Below are 20,057 nucleotides of genomic sequence, written 5' to 3'. Positions count from 1 at the left end.
ATTTTGTTCCCTCATTTATTTATATTGTGAATGGCTGGGGGCCCAAGCACTGATTATTTGATTAATTACAGTGTGGAAACAGGCCCTTCGGCCCAACAAGTCCACACCGACCCGCCGTAACCCACCCATACCCCTACATTTAGCCCTTACCTAACACTATGGGCAATTTAGCATGGCCAATTCACCTGACCTGCACATCTTTGGACTGTGGGAGGAAACCGGAGCACCCGGAGGAAACCCACGCAGACACTGGGAGAACGTGCAAACTCCACACAGTCAGTCACCTGAGGCGGGAATTGAACCCGGGTCTCATGCGCTGTGAGGCAGCAGTGCTAACCACTGTGCCACCGTGCCGCCCACAAGTAACAGTAACTCATTAGTCACCACCTGCCATAATGATAAAGACCCATTAATTCCCACTCTGTTTCCTGTCTGTCAACTAATTCCTAATCATGCCAATTTTTCACTACTTATCCCATGTCTGATAACCTTCCCTACTAATCTCTTTTGAGGGACCTTATCAAAATCTTTCTGAAAATCCAATGTCCATTGGGCCTCTCTCATCTATTCTGCTGGTTGACATTCTTCACAAAAAAAAGCTCCAGTAGATTTGTTAAACATGATTTGCCTTTTGTAAACCTATTCTGGCTTTGTCCAATCCCAGTAATGCTTTCTAAGTACGGCACAGTGGCACAGTGGTTAGCACTGCTGCCTCACAGCGCCAGAGAACCGGGTTCAATTCCCGCCTCAGGCGACTGACTGTGTGGAGTTTGCACATTCTCCCCGTGTCTGCGTGGGTTTCCTCCGGGTGCTCCGGTTTCCTCCCACAGTCCAAAGATGTGCAGGTCAGGTGAATTGGCCATGCTAAATTGCCCATAGTGTTAGGTTGTAGGGGTATGGGTGGGTTGCGCTTCGGCGGGTCGGTGTGGACTTGTTGGGCCGAAGGGCCTGTTTCCACACTGCAAGTAATCTAATCTAATCTAAGTGTTCTGTTATCATGCCTTTTATAATAGTCTTGAGCATTTACTCTATTACTGATGTCAGGCTAATTGATCTGAAATTCTTTGTTTTTACTCATCCTCTCTTTTTAAATAATGGTGTTACATCTGCCACCTTCCAATCTGTAGGAGCTCGTCCAAAGTTGACAGGACTTTGGAAGATTCCCACCAATTTATCTAGTATTTCCAGGGCCACTACTCTGAAACCTGGATTATCAGGCTCTGGTGATTTGTCAGCCTTTAATCCCATTAATTTCCCCAGCGCCATTTTTCTATGCTAATACCAATTTTCTTCATTTCTGCTCTCACTAGGCCGTTGGTTCTCTAGCATTTCTCAGAAGTTATTTAGATTAGATTAGATTAGATTAGATTACTTACAGTGTGGAAACAGGCCCTTCGGCCCAACAAGTCCACACCAACCCGCCGAAGCGCAACCCACCCATACCCCTACATTTACCCCTTACCTAACACCACGAGCAATTTAGCATGGCCAATTCACCTGACCTGCACATCTTTGGACTGTGGGAGGAAACCGGAGCACCCGGAGGAAACCCACGCAGACACGGGGAGAATGTGCAAACTCCACACAGTCAATCGCCTGAGGCTGGAACTGAACCCGGGTCTCTAGCGCTGTGAGGCAGCAGTGCTAACCACTGTGCCACCGTGCCGCCCACTCATCCTCTCTTTTTAAATAATGGTGTTACATCTGCCACCTTCCAATTTGTGCCCTGTTTTGTGAAGACTGAGTCAAAGATGTGTTCCATTCTTCTTTTTATTGGTTCTCCTTTTTCAGTTTCCTTGCTTTGTAACTGTAAGGGACCTAATTTGTCTCGACTTATCTATTTCTCTTCAAATATTTATAGAAATGTTTATGGTCAGTTTTTATGTTCACTGCAATTTTATTCTCTTATTGTGCTCTATTTTCCCTGGTTATCAAACGTCTTGTTCTCTTTTTGTTCTCAATCCTTAGTATTGCTGCTTTTTCTGGCAATTTTATATGTCCCCTTTGGATCTAATATCTCAAATTTCTTTTATAATCAATAGTTGAACCACCTTTCCTGTTTTAATTTTGCAGGAGACAGGAATAAATAATTGTTGTAGTTCATGCACAGCTGCCAATCCACTATCAACAGTAAGGTTCCCCAATCCATCCTTGCCAATTCATGCCTCATACTCTCATAGTTCCCTTTATTTAGATTCAGTACCAAGTTGCGGATGCAACTACTTCACTCTTCTGAATGAAGAATTCTATCATATAATGGTTGCTGTTCCCCAAAGGAACCTGCATAACAAGATTATTAATTATTTCTTTTTCAGTTCACAGTACCCAGCTTAGAATAGCCCATTCTCTGGTTGGTTCCTCAATGTATTGCTCTAAAAAACCATCACCGATGCATTCCAGAAAATGCTGTTCCAAAATACAATTGCTAGTTTTATCTGTCCATTTTCTATGTAAATTCAAGTCACTGATGATTACACTTATACTGTTACAATGCAGGGATAGCGAGCCAAACCAAAACCACTTCTTAATCATCTCAAATTATCTCTGTTGTTCCTATCCAGATATGAATAACAGATCTTGAACACCAAGTTTATAACTTAAATTGTTAATTTTTGTTCAATAATGTAATTTTATCAGCAGAATACAGATTAAAAACAAGACGATCTAATTAATATCTATGATCTAAGCCTAAACTTATCTGATTATAAATCCCACTCACATGCTGACAGACGGGTAGATACAGGTAAGGGATACATTTGCTAGTTTCATAAGGATGAATACCAGGCATTCATGAAATCCTTTTCTGATATTAGTGTTATTGGCAAGTGGAATTTAATATCTCATTTGAATTCCAAAGTCACCAGTTCATGCATACAACTACGGCAGTCCTTTGTCGACTTTTACTTATTTCTTGCAAGCTGAGATTTTTTTTCTCAGAATATTCAACAAGTGCAGAGACATTAGGGAGAGGAAAATGAACAAAAACAGACAAAAGCTTCATTGATAAAGCTGCATGCTGCTCAGAACCCAGTTTACTGGTTTGTTTTCTTTTTCCCAACGTTGCTCGTGCTTGGACGACCAGCACCGGTCCTCCCTTGATTGATCAATTCAACATTGATTCCTGAAGAAGGGCTAATGCCCGAAACGTCGATTCTCCTGTTCCCTAGATGCTGCCTGACCTGCTGCGCTTTTCCAGCAACACATTTCCATCTCAATTCAACATCCAACCAGCTGTCTGTCCTGAGTATTGCAACACCACAGTATTGAATTGTCTGCAGTCTCTTGAAGGCAATAATGAATCTGCAGTATCATTCCAGGCCAGTTCCAATAGCGAACATCCGCCTTTGTTTCTCTCTTTTTAAAATAAACTGCTGTTCAAAAATCAATTCTCAACTTCAACTCACAATTCGAAACCACAATTTTAAAATAAAAATAGTGATGGTCTCAACATTATTATATGCATCTCTGATTTCTTGTTTAATGCCTGCCCTTATAGCTCCACACCGTTGGGCCCCTAACAGTGTTTTCTTTCCCTTGGTATTTCTTATCTTCACCCGTACATCATGATTTTCGGAGCAAATACTATTCCTCACTATTGTATTGCTTTCCTCCTTTGTTAAAAATGCTACCCCATCTCTTTTCCCTTTCTGTCTGACCCTCCGAAATAGTGCATACCCCAGACGTTCAGTTCCCATCCTTGGTCATCCTGCAGCCCATGCATCTCTGTTTACAATTATATCATTGAAAATTTATATTTATTTGTGCTGCTAATTCATCTACCTTATTGTGAATGTTGCAAGCATTAAGAAACAAAGCCTTTAGATTTGTCCCTGTAACCTTGTCAGTTAGCTTTATTTTGCACCATGTCCTCGTTTGTTTTTTGCCCTTGGTTTTTGTGCTTTTCACCATTTCTTTTTACTCTTCTTCCTTTTGTTTCTATCCCTGTTTCTCCCTTCTGCGTTGTCCCACCAAAGACAACTTTAAATTTAAGGTGCAGACACACTGGGAGTTTTTCTGCTCCCAGCAGTGGTGAGAAAATGGTGGACTCCAAAACTTCAACTCTTTACATTTAGATAAACTGTAATAAATATGTTGGAAATAAAAGAAAGTCATCCTTCCTCAGATGGTAGGATGACTCTCTTGCCCCAGGTGCCGAGAAATCTATCTGCACTTGTTTTCACCTTATAAATAACACAGAATTAACTTCCTGATTAACTTCTCCTCATTCAATTCCTCAACATTTCAACAGCATATACCAAGTACATATCTGTCTATTTAGTCTTCTGGCTCCAGTCCAGGTGAGTATCTAACATTGATTGTGTCTAGCGAAACCTTCCTCAATGTTTGTTTTCTTTACTTTTTCTACAATTGCAGTAGGAGGGTCCATGGGGACCAATGTAGGATGTGTACCGTCCCATCACAAAACCCAAATGAAGGCAATATGCCAGCTTTACCTAACAATGGCACTAGCACACAGTATCAGCCAATAGCTGTTTCTGAGTTGTAGCTTTGCACAGAAGGCAAGAGGTGACCTGTGGCTGACAGGGTGCTGTGATGGTTCAATGGGAGATAGGGTGACTCTACATGTTACTGGGGAATATGGTACAGCCACAATCAATCCTGATGCTGGACCTGGGATTGGCCATGGTCATTTAAGTAGTTGATCCTTTTCAAGTCTGGCGATCAGCACCCAACATTCAGGGCTGAGGTGGAGGGAATCTATCACAAAGACTTTGGCAGCAGTCCCCTGAGAACTGCCGCGTGGGCGGCAGTCCCCTGCCGCGTGGGCGGCACGGTGGCACAGTGGTTAGCACTGCTGCCTCACAGCGCCAGAGACCCGGGTTCAATTCCCGCCTCAGGCGACTGACTGTGTGGAGTTTGCACGTTCTCCCCGTGTCTGCGTGGGTTTCCTCCGGGTGCTCCGGTTTCCTCCCACAGTCCAAAGATGTGCAGGTCAGGTGAATTGGCCATGCTAAATTGCCCGTAGTGTTAGGTAAGGGGTAAATGTAGGGGTAGGGGTATGGGTGGGTTGCACTTCGGCGGGTCGGTGTGGACTTGTTGGGCCGAAGGGCCTGTTTCCACACTGTAATGTAATCTAATCTAATCTAAACTCTGGGCCGAAAATGCCCAGGTTTGCTGTGTATCCCCTGCAGAGTTGTGTGATTGTCCCTGTTGGCCTCAGCTTCTGGATGTAATGGAAGTCACTGGCCAAGGGGAGGTTGGGGTGTAGGGCACCTTTGGACTGCCCTGAGGAGATTGGCTGGACTGCCTGTCTTTGTGCCTGCCATAGCTCTTCAAGAAGAAGGTGTCGTTGAAGTGAAGGCAAAGTGCCTTGTTCTCCTCCTGACAATGACACTTCTCATTGACACTGAGCACTCATGGCTAGAGTGATGGAATATATTTCCAAACTCATCAAACATGCATTGAGTGATCTGTTGGACCATGGTCTCCAAGGAGGCTGCCACCCTTTCCATGGAAACTGCCAAGTGCTCTCATGTTGGACTCACTGCAGTTATTACAACATGGGGCTGATTTTTGTTTTGGCTAAGTCTGAGTTGCGTGGAGTTTTTTCGAGAATTTGTCACTAGGTGGCCTAGTGGGATCTTTCACTGTATCTTACAAAACCTGCTGCATTAATTATCTACTACACCCCTATGGCATCTCTCCTGTCTGATCTCTGCCCTATCTTACTGCACACTTCTTCCCAGAACAATTCATCACTCAGCGGATATCCCAGAATTCACCAACATCCCTTGTGTCCATGTCAATGTGAATAGCCCATCGTGCACCCAGATAAGCATTATCAGTCTGGAGCTGCCTTGCATTATTGCTGACAGTATCTCTGGACATGGTTAGCAGTGGGAATTGACACCCCATGTGTGCAGGGTCACAGAGATCATACTGGATGGGGTATTGTTCACATGGGACTTACTCTTTCTCTACTACCAGCAGTAGAGGCCTCAACACCGGATCATCCCAGCATGGGCCAAGGTTGCCTACTGTGGTAAAGCACTCTCAGTTGTCTGTACAGCACTGGAAGAAGAAGGTCAATGACATTCTGCACTCCACTAGGGTAAGTGCCACCATCTTCTTTCTGATACCTCACACTCTCTCTTTTTATCTGCTACTGTACTCACCTCCCATCAAGGCTCACGCTGTATTACTCACTATTGCCTGCAATGTATTTCTCACTCATTCTCACCCACTACACCCTGACAGCACTGATTCTGCAATACCTTCTCCACTGTGTACTCACTCGAGACACCTGGCTCAATGGTAAGGCAGGACAGCAATAATATAAGTGAGCTATCTCTGGCTGAGGGGTGACAGCACAAAAATACAAGGCAGGGATGCTGAGCGAGAGTAGGCTCATGGAGAGAAAACAGCTTAAGTGAAATTTTCCTGAATAAAGTTGTTATGGACTTAAGGACAAACTTATTTACTCAAGGTGCTTAGAATGTGTAAGGTGTTGCTAATGTGTAACTTGCTGACACATGTGGGTATTTGAGGTGAATAACATAGTTGGAGAATACATGAGTGAGAAAAAAACATCATCCTATTTGATAGGATAAGATGAGCTAAACTGTGGTAGCTCGTGCAGAATATAAATGCAGGCATGGATCATTTGGTTGAATGGCAGTCTTCTGCACTTTAAAAGTCTGTTTTATGTTTTATGCTGGCACTTTACTGAGTGAACTACTGAATTAAGGTCATTGTGCTTCAACGTTTTCAATCCCGTTGTCATTGGTAAATTTTAATTAATACCATAGATTTCAGTCTCTGTATTGCTGTCTTCAAAATTGCTGCGTAAGTTCACAATGTTATTTAACTTGTAACCTTGAAGTATGATTACGTTCAGGAGTCCTCTAACAAGTGTGATTAATAGTATTTCAAAACCAGTTAGCTAGCATTAGAATTTATAGCTGGGGTTTTACCTATTTTTGACGTATGACGAGAAAGATCAGTTTATTCAGCTAAGAATGAATAAGAACAGGATAATAATAAAATAATTCCCATTTGAAGTGATTAATTGATAAAGCACTCAAATTTCAATTGCCACGACTACGCTGTGCTGATCAGTTTGCGTTAGACTTCCTATTTGTTTTGCATTCAAGCTTTCACAGATTGGTCAAACACCAATAGTTCAGTCAATGTCAGGTTATAGACTCTAATATAGAGGCTTCTAAATGCTGCTTTTAATGCATGCCATTTTGTTTTCCTCTGTACAGTGACTCATCAAATCTGATGTGTCATGTTCAGTTTGTTTAATAAGCACTTAGGGAAGCATTGTCAATTTTAAAATTGCAAGCAGAGAAACCATTAAACAGATTGAGTTGACAGCATATGATTACAGGAAATCAAAGGATTGTGCTACACTTGCTCTGTGCTGATTGTTACTGTTTGATGGGGTTGTTGGCTCAGTTGGCTGGATGGCTGGTTTGAAATGCAGAATGATACCAATAACATAGGTTCAATTCCCATACTGGCTGAGGTCACCATGAAGATCCTGCCTTCTCAACCTTGCCCTTTATCTAAGGTGTGGTGGTGACCTTCAGGTAAATCTGACCATCAGTTATCTCTCTATAATGAGAGAGCAGCCATATAATTTTCTGGAACGAGAACCTATTACCTTTGCTGCTTGCTGTTTGTTAATCAATCGTGATATTTTTGAATTGACATGAATGCTGTGCAACTCACTTGAGAAAAATTGCGTGAGTGGAATACAGTTAACTACCAGAGGTCTGTTTGTCATAGTCATTTGGTATTGAGTAATTGAAAATTGACCACTGAGTACCAATATTTAATGCATGTTGAATGCTGCTGAAAGAAAAAAGAGACATTCTCAAAATCTTTTATCCTGAACTCTGAATTAGATGAATACCAAATTTCAAAGGGTAAACAATTTATGCTGCATGAGAAGTGTTGCTGATTATTTGTTTTAATTCAGCAAAGGTAAGTTGACTTTTGTCAAGATTTTACTATTGGGAATGTATCTGGGAACTATTGTTCCCCCAAACTTTGGTTACAAAAGATGCAATACTTAACATAGAAACATAAGAGCAGGAGAAGGCAATTCCGCCCTTTAAGCCTGCTCTGCCATTCATCACGATCATGGCTGATTGTCTAACTCAATAGCCTAATCCTGCTTTCTCCCCAAGAAGAAGAATTTTGACGCTGGTATTCTGCTTATTGCAAACTGCTGAAGGAATGTGCTGTTTTACAACGATCCAGTAACCACTGGCACACAAAGTATACATATCATTAAAGCAGCCCTGAAATTTAAACAACACATCACTCATTTCTCTGGGAAACAACATTTTTTTCATTTTCAAAGCATCAATTATTTTTAACAATTCTCTTTGTAGTGTGATTTCAACTATTAGTTTACCAACAACATCTTTTGTCGTACAACAGCCATGACAATTTTCTCTTAAATAAAATTTGTAACCAAACAATTTCATTTTAAACATAACATTTTATTTAAACATCTGCTTATGTATCAGAGGTTTCTCTCACATAATGTGGGTTTCTTCTATCCTGCCACCTTTGAATACACCTTCTTTAAAACTCCTGTGTGCACATCTGGAGACACTATTGTAGTGTATTTTTGTATTGTACTGTGTGCTACTGGAGGCCCAACTATTAGGAAGGTGGGTGGAGTGAGGGATTTTGCTGGAGCTGGGAGCTTTTTTTAAGCAGCACTCCAATTCCATAATCTCTACCTCAGACTTGGATATAGATTGTCATTCCACTTATCATCGCAAGATCAAAATTCTGGAACTGATTAATGCCATCACGCAGAATGTGGTTGTTTTAAAAAAACGTTTGCTACCACTTTTACAAGGGCAGTTTGAGATGGCCAGTACTTCGCTTATGGGTCAAAAACCCATACCCATACTGAAGGTATGGGTTTTAGAATGAGATGTGGAGAGAACAGCAAGACAGGAGGGAGGGTAGAAAACAATATTGAGAATGGGAGGTAAGATTTATAAATTTTCATTTCTGAGCAGCATTGGGAAAGCAAATGAGTACGAGATTAGATTTACTGATGTGCTAATGGGAAATAGAAGTTCTTTTCTTTTCCTTTATCAGACTGAGATTTATGATTTTTGTTCATGCCAAGTGTCAGCAGTACTGTACATGCCAAAATTTACAACTGGGAAGAAATATGTTGTATAATCCTAATCCTTTGAATACCCACCCATGGTAAGAAGCTTTATTTAAAAGCTTAATAGGATATTTTTCCTCTTCGAAAACCTGATAAATAGTAATGTCTAAGAACTGCCACTTTTTAAATTAGATGCAATCAGAATGGTTCGCTATGTAATCTAATGTAAACCACATTAGAAACCAGACATAAATAACTGTCTTATAATTGTACAATATCTTTCAAAATCATACTAAAATGTTTCATTAATTTTGATCAACGTCTGAGCTAATGGTTATGATGTACAATTTGTAATTGTACATCTGTTTATACATGAGAATTTTGTGAATTCTATATTTTATGAGGTCGTACTGCTCATAATGTTACCTGGTATTAAATTGATCTGAGCTGGGAAACCAGTTGGACTGTAAACTCTGTTTTTCTCAGTAAGTGGGGTACCAATCTACATCCGGAAACCAAGCACTGCACAGTGAATTATTAACTGAGATTATTCAATCAGGAATAGGAAACTGCTGAGCTTATGCCATTTATTTCCAACATAGGTTTCTAGCAATGTCTGTCTAAAAGCTGACTTACTGAGCAGGCAGGGTTGCAATAGTAGGTGTGCCTTGAATGAAGGTCTGGCTCCTGTTGGTTCAGGCTACTCTTTTGTTTTGTTTTGCAGGTGAATTTTGCAGTATGTCAGTTGTTTGCCCTGTTTGCAGCCTTCTGGTTCCGTCTTTATCTCAGTCCCAGTCGAGCTGGTGTTGTTGTACGTCATGTGGTCATCACAATGCTTGGCATATATTTTGCTATCTTCTGCTTTGGATGGTAAGTTTACAAAAGGCTAGAGTTTATTATTACAATCTATCCCATCTCCCATATCAGTATAAATTGATCTGTGTACTGATCTAATTCGGATTTGTTGCTGAGACACCAGTAATGTTTCTGATTTCAGCCAAACTGTTTTGGATACAATGTTAAATCAATAGGAACTTGCGAACAGCAAAATTAATGTGAAAACCATGACATTAATTTGTTTTTCTGTCCTGTTTGAAGAGTACTGATAAATCAACAATGCTTTGTGATAACTGTCATGTGTGACACAGTGGTAGCACTCGCCTCTCAGTCAGAATATAATGCAGGCTGACGCACCCAACGCAGTACTGAGGGAGTGCAGCATTATTGGAGATGTCAACTCTCGGATGAGGCATTAAACTGTGACCCTGCCTTTATTTCAAAATGGACAATTAACAAATACTCGGTTAAACTATAAAGCTAATTATAATGTGCTGAGTTTGTGCCGCATGCTACATTTTTTCTTTCTTTCTTTCGAAGTAAACCTTATGCTTGTTACTTTTAAATAAGTCACTTTCCATGTATATGTCTCCTTGAAGCTTGTTTTAAGGTGGGATGAGGTGGGGACGACACTTAACTAGCAGCAGGAAGATGAACAATTTTCTATCAGTGGCTGTTGGAGGAATTTCCATTTAGGATTTTGCGAGTTATCTACTGGGAGTGGAGTTTATACTTTGTTCAAAGACATTCTGTGCCTCATTAGGAAAGGGAAAAGGGCTATTTGCCACCTTCTCACCCCATCCACCCAGACCTTGCTTCCGAACTTCGCTAGCCAGTGGGGCTATGATTGCAATGCTTATTTTAATAAGGGATTAAAAGAAAGTTATGTATAGTGAAAGGGGTTTTATGGATGAGGGCTTATTTTTGAATAGTGAATTCATCAACAGGCACTGAATAAGTTTATTTAATCTAAACATTGTGCATGAGATCTGTCTATAATTGATACAGAATACTGGAGGGTGTAAGAGCAAAGGCTAGTGATTGGAGAGCATGGATTGTCCTGGGTTGGTATGCATCAAGGCTATAAATGGCGATGGGAATGTATAGGAGGGCTGACGTTGGCATGAGATCATGAGGGTCTGTTGGGATGGGGGAATGAGGTGGCATGGATGAGGCATCAAGAAGTGTGAAAGGTCATTAATTTCTCTTTTCACGGCTGTAACAGAATGCTGGAGCACTGAGGCTGGCCCTTCCCACAACACACCATCATACTCTGGGCCAGTGGCCATTTTGATATGTTCCTATCTGCTCTATCTGGAACAAGATTCCAGCCATCCAGTGCACTTTATCCAGGGTTGGATTTGCAAAGCTGGATTTTGTCCGGACTCTGCTTCCAATTCCAGAATAAAAGTTCAAGTAGTAATATTTCAGATTGATAACCAGTCATCAGAAGTGGAAGAGATTTGAATTATGATGGGTGTGAAGCAAGACACAAAGGCTTGAAAGGTGAGTATGGAGCACGTATGTATGAAAGAACAGCTCGGTCAGTGGCAAGTTGGAAGGCATTAAATGGTCAAAACTGTGTGGATCAAGGCAAAGGCAGTGTTGGGGCAAGTAAAGAAACCAAAGTTGAGTCTGGTGTGAATACAGAATTGGTTTGATAGCCTGGCTTTGAGCTTCCTTTTTGCCATATATTTCAATGCTTCACTTTGCTCCCCCTAGACATCTGTGTCTTTGTTTTCATGCAGTGTTCCAACGAAGCTGTATGTAATCTCTAGGAGCAGTCCTTCATTTTTTTCCATTAGGTAATTGACAGCCTCCGAGGTTCATTAAATTCAGTGTTTTCAGATCATAGTTTCTGCCCTCATTTTGTTTCCCTCTTTGTTCCTGGTTTTCACTTGTTTTACTTTTGGTTTCTGTGAGCAGCTGTTCATAATTCTGCCATTCACAACTCTCTTCCTGTCGGCATGCTTGCTTAAAACTTGTTCCATTTCAAGTTCTGATGAAAGGTTGTTGACCTGAAATATTAGCATATGTAGAGAGACAAATAAAGTTAACTGATCTGTTTAAAATACCCAACATTTTATGTTTTTGCTACAGAATTAATAGTTTAGTTTTAATACAGTCCTTGCAGTTGGTTGTGAGAAAGTTGTAATGGCTTTACCTCCAATTAGTAGTCTTTGCAGAGTTTTGCAATAAACGGTCAGGATTGAAATCCAGCTCATGCAGTTGAGCTGGCAATGATGGGAAGCCCAGAATTATGTGAAGCAACACTTCAGAAAAGCACCAAAGAGGAAGTAGGCATCACTTGGCCCATGGGTTGTATTAGGATTGTAGCTACTCTTTTTAACCATTTTAATTAAATTCCAAACCTGAAAAGAAGCTTCCTTAGCACTGGAAATCCGATAGAGGCAGACGTCTGATTTCCTCTGACAAGATCACTTCTTGTGTTGCATTTGTTTGTAATTTGTATGACTTAAAATTGTAGACTTTTATAACTTAGTATGTGACTTCAGAGAGCCTTGTTTTATCTTAATCATTGGCTTGAACAGTGTCAGCTGTGTGGAGACAGCAACATGGTGGCATTGCAGCCTAGTTGGTTTCCCATTGAAACATAGGAACAAGAGTAGATTATTCATCCCATTAAGCTTGCCACACCATTTAAATAAAATCATGGCTGATTGAATAGCTCCGTTGCCTTTTAACCATCCTATCTCCACAGCCTTGTATGCCACTGGTAATCCAAAATCTATCAATCTCTAACTTAAGAATGCTTAGTCATGTGAACATCCATAGCCCTCAGTGGTAGAGAATTCCAAAGTTTGAAAAAAACCTTCTCCTCATCTTAGACATAAGTGGCCTTACCCTTATTTTTAAATTGTGCCCCCTGGTTCTAGACTCCCCAGTCAGGAGAAATGTCTCCTCTGCATCTACCCTGTCTATCCCTTTAAGTATTTTGCAAGTTTCATTGCAATCCGTCCTCATTTTGGGCTATGGGGAAGTTGTTGATTGAAGGTATTCCTCCTTTTTCTAAGCAGCTGTTATCAGAAGACCTGTCCAGAAATGTGGAGCTCTGTAAGGCCAAAGCACCATGGGAACTGGTGGCATTCCATCATTGCTTAGTGCTATCACAAAGATCCAGTCGGTGTTTCTGCTTGTATCTCAAATTGGTTTTAGTTGCATATGGTGAATCACAAATTAATATTTTTTTTATTTATAAGAACAAAATATTGTGAACACTGGAAATCTTAAATAAAAATAGAAACTTCTAGAAATATTTAAGACCTCAGACAACATTTGTGAAGAGAGAAACAGTTTATATGAGGTCTTTTCCTCAGGGTAGGGGAATCCAAAACTAGAAGGCATATGTATAAGGTGAGAGGGGAAAGATTTAAGGGACATTTTCATGCAGAGGGTGGTGTGTGTATTAAATGAGCTGCCAGAGGAAGTGGTGGAGGATGGTACAATTACAACATTTAAAAGGCATCTGGATATGAATAAGAAGGGTTTAGATGGATATGGACCAAATGCTGGAAAATGGGACTCGATTAATTTAGGATATCTGATCGGCATGGACAAGTTGAATCGAAGGGTCTGTTTCCTTGTTGTACAGCTCTGACTTGATGACTTATGTCTGTGACGTGCCATCAATACTGGGAAAAATTAGGTATCTAATAAGTTTTGAGAAAATGAAGCTTGGGAAGGTGGAAAAAAGAACAAAAGATAAGGTGTGTGGGTAAGGAAAAGAGCAGGAGAGATCGGCATGGTGGCTCAGTGGTTAGCACTGCTGCCTCTCAGCACCAGGGATCCGGGTTCAACTCTAGCCTCTGGCAACTGCCTGTGTAGAGTTTGCATGTTCTCCCCGTGACTGCGTGTTTTTCTGTCAGGTGCTCCAGTTTCCTCCACAGTCCAAAGATGTGCAGGTTATGTGGATTGGCCATGCTAATTTACCTGTAGTGTCCAGGGATGCACAAACTAGAGGGATTAGCCGTGGAAAATGCATAGGGGTACAGGCATAGGTTAAGGGTGATGGGTCTGGAAGGAATGCTCTTTGAAGGGTCAGTGTGGACTCGATGGGCTGAATGGCCTGCTTCCACAGTATAGAGATTCTATGAATAGCAGGAGATGTTAATTAACAAAAGCTATCACTTTCCATGAAAGTGAAAATAAGAGAAATAATGAAACTGTTTCAGAAGGGTGGTAAGGACAAACCAAGGAATTATAGACCAGTGAGCCTGGCATTGGCAGTGGCAAGTTGTTGGAGGGAATCCTGAGGGACAGGATGTACATGTTTTGGAAAGGCAAGGACTGATTATGGATAGCCAACATGGCTTTGTGCATGGGAAATCATGTCTCACAAACTTGATTGAGTTTTTTGAAGAAGTAACAAAAAGCATTGATGAGGGCAGACCGGTAGATGTGATCTATTTGGACTTCAGTAAGGTGTTCGACAAGGTTCCCCATGGGAGATTGATTAGCACGTTCAGATCTCACGGAGAACTAGCCATTTGGATTCAGAACTGGCTCAAAGGTAGAAGACAGATGGTGATGGTGGAAGGTTGTTTTTTGGATTGGAAGCCTGCGACCAGGATCGGTGCTGGGTCCTCTACTTTTTGTCATTTACGTAAATGATTTGGATGCGAGCATAAGAGGTACAGTTAGTAAATTTGCAAATGACACCAAAATTGGACGTGTAGTGGACAGCAAAGAGGGTTACCTCAGATTACAACAGGATCTTGACCAGATGGGCAAATGGGCTGAGAAGTGGAAGATGGAGTTCAATTCAGATAAATGCGAGGTGCTGCATTTTGGGAAAGCAAATCTTAGCAGGACATATACACTTAATGGTAAGGTCCTAGCGAGTGTTGCTGAACAAAGAGACCTTGAGTGCAGGTTCATAGTTCTTTGAAATTGGAGTCGCAGGTAGACAGGATAGTGAAGGCAGCGTTTGGTGTGCTTTCCTTTATTGGTCAGAGTATTGAGTACAGGAGTTAGGAGGTCATGTTGCGTCTGTGCAGGACATTGGTTAGGCCACTGTTGGAATATTGCGTGCAATTCTGGTCTCCTTCCTATCGGAAAGATGTTGTGAAACTTGAAAGGGTTCAGAAAAGATATACAAGGATGTTGCCAGGGTTGGAGGATTTGAGCTATAGGGAGAGGCTGAACAGGCTGGGGCTGTTTTCTCTGGAGCATCGGAGGCTGAGGGGTCACCTTATAGAGGTTTAAAAAATTATGAGGGGCATGGATAGGGTAAATAGGCAAAGTCTTTTCCCTGGGGTCAGGGAGTCCAGAACTAGAGGGCAATGGTTTAGGGTGAGCGGGGAAAGATACAAAAGAGACCTTCGGGGCAACTTTTTCACATAGTGGGTGATACGTGTATGGAATGAGCTGCCAGAGGAAGTGGTAGAAGCTGGTACGATTGCAACATTTAAGAGGCATATGGATGGGTATATGAATAGGAAAGGTTTGGAGGGATATGGGCAGGGTGCTGGCAGGTGGGACTAGATTGGGTTTGGATATCTGGTCGGTATGGATGGGTTGGACCGAAGGGTCTGTTTCCATGCCGTACATCTCTATGACTCTCGATGTATGGTATATGTTGGATGGAAAATTGTTGCCATCTCTTAAATTGATACTGGAGTACTGATGAAGGGCTTATACCCAAAACTGTAATTCTGCTGCTCCTCAGATGCTGCGTGACCTGCTGCACTTTTCCAGCATCACACTGTCGACTCTTCTCCTGCATCTGCAGTCCTCACTTTCACCTACTGGAGTAGGTGAGTCAGTGTATGTGCACAATGTTATCTGCTAGATCCAGGATTGCAAGTTTGTACTGAACAGGAATTTGTCCTTCTGTTATCTCTGTTGAAAGCAGCATGACTCGACCATCTGTGGTTTATAAATTATAGCAGATTGCAGGATGAGGAGTAAGTAGGATGTGAAGAAGTGGATTAGATAGACAGGTGCAATCATCTTTCATGGTTTCAACCTTGCCACTGACCACTGCCTTACTGCAATGATGGCTATCACTGTCTCCTTCGTTGAGGTGAGGGTGTATAATCCATGCTTAATCCCTGTCATCTGTTGCTGCTGCTTCCATTCATTGGTTATTTTGACCTATGAGAAAAAAGTAAGTGTGACAATCGTAGTACTGTCCAGATCATCTGGGCTATATTGGCTATAACAGTAAACTGCCTCAAATGATTTTTTAGTCCCACTTGGAAAACCTCTTAATGGGTGAGGACCTGTAGTACGTCCTCCAGAGCTGCACCATAGGGTCTTGGGCACACGCTCTCACTTGCTGGAGCTTTTTTTTTCAAATGTCTTCTTGCCCATAACCCCTGTTTCACCACTTCATATTCTGCTGCAGCTGGGTACACCTTATTTTTAGATCGTGCTGGCATTGTACGAACTTGGACTCCCTTCTGTGATACATTAAAGAACTGAAAAATATGTGTCAGGCCACACACTGCTATCTTAATTAGTAGGCAGCGTGATGTTTGCTGTACACAGTAGATTACTTTGAATGGGCAAGAGTTAGTCATTCCTCATGACTTTCTTCTCTACTTCTGAGGGCAGTTAAATTTTTAGTTCTGGGAATATTTCAGCAATGTCTTCCATGAAAGGCTAAACTAAAAAAGCACCAACTTTACACATTAGGAACTTCCATGTTTCCGCATTTTTCGCTTTGATTCATTGGTAGAATGGTTACAGCACAGCAGGAAGCCAGTCTGTATAACAGCAATTTAGCTAGTCCCAATGTCATATTCTTTCCCCACTACACTGCAATTTATTTCCCATCGTCTGTTTATTCCAGCTGCTTTTGATAGCCATGGTAGAATCTGACTTCACCACTCTTTCAAGTGGATACAACTTCAAAATAAATTTACTTTGTAGTTCAGAAGTCAACATTCACAGTAATGAGGGCAAAGGGCAAGACAGTTCTTTTTCAGCTGACTAAACTCTGAAAGCAGGGTGAAACTCTTCTCGTAAATAACCTTAGTGAATTGAAGTTTGTCTAGGTTTGCAACTCAAGTTACCAGTATCCAAATATTTTGTAATCTGAAAAATTATTTAGGGTTTCAAATGCTTTAGCTGTATTAAAATTAATTCTAAAAGACTGGATAAACTATCACTTAGAAAAGTACTGATTAATCCACAGTAGCATGGTTTTGTTGAGGGAAAATCACGTCTTAGCATCTCTATTGAATTTTTTTGTTGAAGTATCATGGATTTGATAAGGTGCAGAGGTGGCAACTTGGCTCAATGTATGAACTGGCTATTAGAATGAACATCATGATGTAGTACTATCCTTCTCTCCTTTTCCCCATAACCCTGCATGTTAATTCTATTTGAATAATCATCTATTGCTCTCGCAAATGCTTCAATTGAACCTGCCTCCACCACATTTCTTGGTAGTGTATTCCAGACATGAACCACCCGTTGTATGAAAAAGTTCCTTCTTGCATCACGTTTACTACTTTGCAAATCACTTGAAATTTGTGTTTGCTCGTTCCTTGATTTGTTTGTGAATAGCAACAGTTTCTCCCTCTCTATTCTGCCCAGGACTCTGATTTTGAAGACTTCAATCATATTTCTTCTAGGCCTTTTCTCTGAGGAAAATAATCACAACTTTTCTAATCTGTCTGCATCATTGAAATTTCTCACCCTGGAACCGTTCATGTGAACCTCTTCTGCATTCTGTTCAATGCAGCTTTCTTTAATGAACACTAATTATGAACAGCTAAAAGTAAACAACTCTGAACCAATTCCTGATTCTCCATTATAATTTCCGAGCCTCATTCTCTAAGGGGCCTATGTTAACTTTAGCTTCTCTTTCCCTTTTATACATTTACAGAAGCTCTTGCTGTCCATCTTTATATTACTTATAACTTTACCCTCAAAGTTTATCATCTTCCTCTTAATTATTTTCTGGTCATCTTTTATTGGTTCTTAAAACTTTCCCAATCTTGTGTCTTACCACTAATCTTTCCCACATTATTTTTTATATCATTTTGATTCTTACCTTAACTTCCCTTTTTAACCATGGTTGGCTTATTCCCTTCTTAGAAACCTTCTTTTACACTGGGTTACAGCTTTTCTGTGACCCATGAACTATTTTCTCAAATGTTTGTCATTTTCTTCAACGGTCTTTGCTGCTCAACTCCTTTCCCAGTCAACCCTAGCTAGCTCCACCCTCATTCCTTTGTAATTGCCCTTATTTAGGATTAGTTTCTGACCTAAGTTCCTTTCTCTCGAACTGTATGCTAAATTCTACCATATTACGGTCACTGAGGTATACAGCATGGAAACAGGCCCTTCAGCCCAACTGTTTCCTTTGGGGATCTTGTATTCTGAAATAATTTATTAGACCTGCCTCAATACGCACCAGCAATTCTGAAATAGCCTGAGCCCTGGTTGGATCCAAAACACATTGTTCTAGGACTCTGTGCTGAACACAAACTGTGTCCACTGCTGCCAATCTGGCTGTCTCAATCTGCTTAAAGATTACAGTCACCCATGATTCATATACTATCTTTTTTACAAGTCCTTATTATCTTCTAATTTATTCGCAGTCATTAGGGACCCTGTAGACCACTAGTTCCTAATCTTTTCAGTATCAACATACACTTCAATGAGACAAACAATTTCATGATACAGCCATCTTCCTTCAGCTGAGGAAAGGACCCTCCATCCAAAAAGTTAACTCTTGATTACTCTCCACATATGCGGCCAGATCTGCTGAGCTTTTCCAGTAATTTCTATTTTATTCAGCTAAATTGATTGTATGTAGACATCACATTTACTTGCACTTACTCTGTCTTGGTTGGAATAGAGCACCAAGTGATCAGTGAGGCTATAAGACCATCAGACGTTGGAGTGGAAGTAAGGCCATTCGGCCCATCGAGTCCACTCCGCCATTTAATCATGGCTGATGGGCATTTCAACTCCACTTACCCGCATTCTCCCCGTAGCCCTTAATTCCTTGTGACATCAAGAATTTATCAATCTCTGCCTTGAAGACATTTAGTGTCCCGGCCTCCACTGCACTCCGCGGCAATGAATTCCACAGGCTCACCATCTCTGGCTGAAGAAATGTCTCCGCATTTCTGTTCTGAATTGACCCCCTCTAATTCTAAGGCTGTGCCCATGGGTCCTAGTCTCCTCGCCTAACGGAAACAATTTCTTCGCGTCCACCCTCTCCAAGCCATGTATTATCTTGTAAGTTTCTATTAGATCTCCCCTTAACCTTCTAAACTCCAATGAGTACAATCCAAGGATCCTCTGCCGTTCCTCGTATGTTAGACCTACCATTCCAGGGATCATCCGTGTGAATCTCTGCTGGACTCGCTCCAGTGCCAGTAAGTCCCTCCTGAGGTGTGGGGACCAAAACTGGACAAATGGGGCCTAACCAGAGCTTTATAAAGTCTCAGTAGCACATCGCTGCTTTTATATTTCAACCCTCTTGAGATAAATGACAACATTGCATTCGCTTTCTTAATCACAGATTCAACCTGCATGTTTGCTTTAGAGAATCCTCGACTAGCACTCCCGGATCCCTTTGTACTTTGGCCTTATGAATTTTCTCACCGTTTCAAAAGTAGTTCATGCTTGTATTCTTTTTTCCAAAGTGCAAGACCTCGCATTTGCTCACATTGAATTCCATCAGCCTTTTCCTGGACCACTCTCCCAAACTGTCTAGATCCTTCTGCAGCCTCCCCACTTCCTCAGTGCTACTTGCCTGTCCGCCTATCTTCCTATCATCGGCAAACTTTGCTAGAATGCCCCCAGTCCCTTCATTCAGATCATTAATATACAAGGTGAACAGCTGTGGCCCCAACACTGAACCCTGTGGGACACCACTTGTCACCGGCTGCCATTCCGAAAAAGAACCTCTTATCCCAACTCCCTGCCTTCTGTCAGACAGCCACTCCTCAATCCATGCCAGTAGCTCACCTCGAACACCATGGGCCCTCACCTTACTCAGCAGCCTCCCATGTGGCACCTTATCAAAAGCCTTTTGGAGGGCTAGATAGACCACATCCACTGGGTTTCCCTGGTCTAACCTATTTGTCACCTCTTCAAAGAATTCTAACAGGTTTGTCAGGCA

The 20,057-nt window shown here is 41.4% G+C and overlaps 1 protein-coding gene across 5 annotated transcripts in view; it reads left to right on the top strand.

Moving 5' to 3' along the window:
• mboat1 (membrane bound O-acyltransferase domain containing 1) overlaps window positions 1–20,057 on the top strand; it is a 136,040-nt gene that overhangs the window by 25,269 nt on the left and 90,714 nt on the right. For 4 of the 5 annotated variants that reach the window (XM_043719159.1, XM_043719160.1, XM_043719158.1 and 1 more), the window contains exon 2: window positions 9,834–9,979. The exons of the other annotated variant lie outside the window; for it this stretch is intronic. In XM_043719159.1, coding sequence (XP_043575094.1) covers window positions 9,834–9,979 — 146 coding nt within the window. The remainder of the gene's footprint in view (window positions 1–9,833; window positions 9,980–20,057) is intronic. 5 annotated transcript variants of the gene reach the window in all.

Source organism: Chiloscyllium plagiosum, chromosome 29 (genome assembly GCF_004010195.1).
Source record: "Chiloscyllium plagiosum isolate BGI_BamShark_2017 chromosome 29, ASM401019v2, whole genome shotgun sequence".
Lineage (NCBI taxonomy): Eukaryota > Metazoa > Chordata > Chondrichthyes > Orectolobiformes > Hemiscylliidae > Chiloscyllium > Chiloscyllium plagiosum.
This window is presented reverse-complemented; position numbering and strand designations above follow the sequence as displayed.